Raw genomic sequence first — 4,622 nt, 5'->3', positions numbered from 1 at the left:
GTGTGTATAGTCACACCAACACAAGGACATTGTTATGGATTGAACTGTATCCCCCTAAAATAGGTACTAGAATCCTAAGCCCTGTACCTGTTGATGGGACCCTGTTTGGAAACAGGGTTTTCTTTGTTACATTAATTAGATCATACCTGAGGAGTAGGGTGGGTTCTAAACCTAATCCCTTCTGAGTTACAAAATGGCCAGAACAGATGTAGACACACACGGGGAAGACAGAGGCCACATCAGGATCGTGTGCAAGCCAAGGAACCAAGGAACGCCGGGGCTACTGCCAAGGAAATTGTTGACGTGGCTGAGACCCTGATCTGGACTGTGAGCCTCCAGGACTATGAGAAAATACAACTCTGCTGTGTAAAGCCTCCCTTCAGGGTATTTCTGACACAGCAGCACCAGGGAGCTAAGGCAGACTTGCATGCACACAGGGGCTGGGATTCAGCCAGTGGCCATTGGTACAACCACAAAAGTGTGCACAGGCAACATCCATCCTGGAGGTCAGCTCCACCTTCTGATTGCTTAGTGAGCAGGTGACCAAGTTTGGGTCCAAGATTGAAGGAAACTCTTCTGGAAGTATCTGGGAAAGGTTTCTTTAAGAAAAGGGATCCAAGGGATGATGCTCTCTGCCAATGGGTATCGTAAAGTTTGTACGCACTAGCTGGAATCACAGCAGTGGTTCTGCATCCATGAGACAGTGGAGACCAGAACCAGTACCAGCTGCTGTCCAGTTGATTCTGACTTATAGTGACCACATGTGTTATAAAGTAGAACTTCTCCATAGGGTTTTCAAGACTGTCACCTTTTGAAAGCAGATCACGAGGCCTTTCTTCCAGGTGCCTCTGGGTGGGTTCAAACTACCAACTTTGCAGTTAGCAGCTGAGCACTTACTCATTCGTGCCACCCAGGGACTCCTTGGTGGGGACTGACCTGATAAACTGTGGATGTCAGAGAGATAGATGGACAGGGACTAAGTCCTTATTCACTCTCTTGAGCCAATGACCTAGCTGACTCTGAAGACTGGCTCAGACTTCTAGTTATATAAGATGATGCTTTTTTTTCTTATTGTCAGGCTACTTGGAGTCACTTGTAGCCACACGCATTCTGTTACACAGTGTCTGGAAATTTCATAAAGCTGGTAATTCCCCTTTTTAGATGTATAATACAGAAGATAAGAAAGAATGGGCACCAGTCTACAGATATCCTTGATGCAACTTGAAATTACCTGCACTTCAAAAAGTAACTTAAAAACAAAAAAAGTTTACCACTGACAAATGGTCATATAAACGTTAATGCTAATACCATAGACTGCCAAAAGGATAAACAAATCAGTCTAAGAAGAAGTACAACCAGAATGCTCCTTAGAAGTGAGGATGGCAAAACGTCAACTTGCTGACTCTGGACATGTCATCAGAAAAGACCAATGGCTGCAAAAGGACACCATGATCGGTCAAGTAGAGGATCAGTGAAAACGACGGAGACCCTCAATGTGGCGGATTGACACAGTAGCCACAAGGATGGACTCCAGCTCACCAACGAACGTGAAGATGGCGTCGGGCTGGGCAACGTTTCATTCTGCTGAACGTAAGGTTGCCGTGACTCAGAGGTGACTCAAGGACAACTAACAACTAACAAGTATCACGTTCAAAGACTTCCTGTCTCGAAGGCTGGGAACATCACCTCTGTCCCTGGTACTACAGAGCCCTGGGATACCCTTCGACACGGTAAGGTTGATTTCTTTAATAAATGAGGCATTTGTTTTCCTTTGTAAATCATGTCAGTTTGCTTTTCAGCACCAATAACCAGACGTCACAGACAAGCGAGCTGGGTCCCAGGGAGTGGTGCCCGCTTACCGTTGAGCCACTTGGAGTTGTACTGGGCCGTGCGGAGAGGAGGCAGGACGCCTAGGCTGCGGTAGATGGCAGGGTCGCGTCCCGGGAAGTCCATGGCAGTGGCAGCATAGAGCTCCCCGCCGGCCGTGAGCAGTGCCGTGGAGTTGTGCTGGGGGCTGTAGGGGCAGCGGGCCATGCCGCTGATCTGGTCGTGGATCTCCGTCAGGTTGCTCAGCTGTGGACGAGGACCAGAGGAGAGCCCAGTCATCCCCAGGAAACCCTGTGATGGCGTCACTGGATCGCACCCACCAGCACCGCAAGTGTGCAGGACGTTCTCTGGGACTCGGGGTGAGAGACAGCCTACGCCTACAGTCTGACGCTGATGGAAACAGCAAGCTCGGCACAGTCAGAGGACCCAGCGCTCTCTCCCTCCCTGTCTCTCTCTCTGTCCTTATCTCTGTCTCTCTCTCTGTCTCTTAGCATCTCTCAGCCCCTCTGTCACTCCGTTTCTCTGTCTCTGTCTCTTTGTCTCTGACTCCCTTGTCTGTGTGTGTCTGCCTGTCCCTCTCTCTCATCCCTTTAAAATTCCTGAGCCCCATGCTCTCAGATACAAAACAGGACATAGGATTATTATACACAGCTTCAATTTATAATGCACGGGCATGGAAGACTTTCCACTTTAATAAAGAAACCAACTTCGATATCCATAGAAATATAAATCACAGAAAAGAAGTATGTGCATTCTCATCTATTTGAGTGAATAGAAATATCATAAATAACCCAGAACCACATGTTTCTGGGTAAGGATGCGCGGATATAAAGCACCATGCAGCTCTAACTTCTGAGACTGTTCTCCATTTTTCAGAAAGACCGCTTGGTGTCTTGGCATCCCCTGAGGTGAACCCAGCTTCCCAACGGGCCAATCAGTGAGCGAGCCCAGCTCTTTGGGTGGCAGGGAATTTCCACTACCTGCTCCTTCTCGCTCACCCTGAGAGGCCACAGAGCTGACGGGCAGGGCAGGTGAACTGAGAGGTGCTCACCGTTCATGTCAACATCCCAGCTTGACCATTAGATGTGCAGCCCCAGGTAAGTGACTTAAACTCCTTATGCCTCGGCATCTTCCTTTAAAAAATGAGGCCCCAAATAATAAGTACCTCGTGGGGTAGGTGTGAGGATTGAGGGATTGAATCGATATACAGCCTCAGAACAGGACTTGGAAACCAGGAGCTCTCTGAGGGCATTAACTCTGACCTCATCATGGTCTCCTTACCTCTAATGCGCTTGTTGGGTGCCGTCGAGTCAGTTCTGACTCACAGCAACCCTACAGCAACCCGGTGTGACAGAGCGGAAACGCCCCATAGGGTTTCCTAGGCCGACATCTTTACGGGAGCAGATCACCAGGTCCTCTCTCCCTCCGAGTGGCTGGTGGGTCCAGAACCGCCCATCTTTCAGTTAGCAGCGAGCGCTTAACCAGTGAGCCACCAGGGCTCCTTTCACTTCTAATAACTGAATGTTAATTAGAAAATAATGAATAGTAAAAGCCGACAATAAATTAAGGCTTTGGCAGAAGTGGTGGATCCAGAAAATTAACAGAATAATATTTCTTCATTATGTTCACGAAGGAAAACTAAATTAATATCACGAATTAGGACAATGACCTCCGCTGTGACACCACTCCACAGACATGGCATGCCAGAAACCACGCTGCCATCAAGGACAGCTCAGAGAAAGGCGAGACAGCCAGTTGTGGCTTCACTGGCATATGGCTTCATTTCTTTGTGTTTTTTTTTTTTTACATGTTTTTCTTATCCAATTTGTAGATTATAGTTTATTTTAATACTTAATAGTATTCCCACAATAAAGTCAAATACAAGATATGCAGGATTAATTTTTAGGGTCACTGCTGGGAAGAAATGCAGTACAAGATAGCACAGAAAACAGCTTTACATTTAAATATACAAGCTATAATTATTTCCACTTCTTCAGATAACTGACCGTCGCGATTAAAAATAAAACAATAAATCACGCGTTCATTCAATCTGACACGAGGTGTGTTCTGAATTACAGAGCAGCTCCCTGGTGCAGGGGGACTCAGTTTAAAGCGGCGTTTTGGGACAGGGCTCAGCCTCCCCCAGTGTTACAGGCTGTCAGGACTTCAGACGGCGCCCTACCGTGCGGGTGGTACACACGGGCGTGAAGGCGTTGGTCCCGCAGGCGAACAGCCGCTCACCACCCACCAGAAGCACTCGGATGTAGTTCTGACATTCTTCCTGAAAAATCACAAGAAACACGTTCAGGGGTTCTGAGCACAAGTGGGGTGGTGACGGATCAATACACTGTTGACTGATGGTAACTGAACATTAAACAACAAAAAAATGGTAGGCGTTGACAAACAAGCATCAACAACATTGTCAGATAAACTGACTTCCTGTGTCAGCAAATTTGCTTATGAAGGTAAATTTATGTTCATTTACACTCTCAAAGCATGTGTCTTCTTTTGACCAAAGGGGTTTTATTTTGAATTGTATCTGATAATACTGCAAACCTTAAGTTGCCTTTGGCAGGTTGTTATGGATTGAACTGTGTCCCCCAAAAATCTGTGTTGTAAATTCCAACCCCTGTACTTGCGGACGTCACTCCATTTGAAAGGAGGATCTTCTTTATTATGTCAATGAGATCAGTGTAGGGTGTGTCTTCAACCAATCACTTCTGATATCTGAAAGGAGCAGATGATGTACAGAGAAGCAGAGAGGGCAGACAGTAGATGCCGTGCCTCATGAAGAT

At 46.9% G+C, this 4,622-nt stretch overlaps 1 protein-coding gene across 1 annotated transcript in view; it reads right to left on the bottom strand.

Annotated features, from left to right (window-relative positions):
- Positions 1–4,622, bottom strand: part of SEMA5A (semaphorin 5A) — a 332,779-nt gene that overhangs the window by 165,698 nt on the left and 162,459 nt on the right. The window contains exons 5-6 of the mRNA XM_004380268.1: positions 4,010–4,108; positions 1,860–2,073 (exon numbers count right to left, since the gene is read on the bottom strand). Of these exons, the coding sequence (XP_004380325.1) occupies positions 1,860–2,073; positions 4,010–4,108 (313 nt within the window). The remainder of the gene's footprint in view (positions 1–1,859; positions 2,074–4,009; positions 4,109–4,622) is intronic.

This window comes from Trichechus manatus, unplaced genomic scaffold, assembly GCF_000243295.1.
Source record: "Trichechus manatus latirostris isolate Lorelei unplaced genomic scaffold, TriManLat1.0 scaffold00072, whole genome shotgun sequence".
In the NCBI taxonomy this organism is placed as follows: domain Eukaryota; kingdom Metazoa; phylum Chordata; class Mammalia; order Sirenia; family Trichechidae; genus Trichechus; species Trichechus manatus.
The sequence above is the reverse complement of the archived record's forward strand: the minus strand, read 5'-3'. Positions and strand labels throughout refer to the sequence as shown.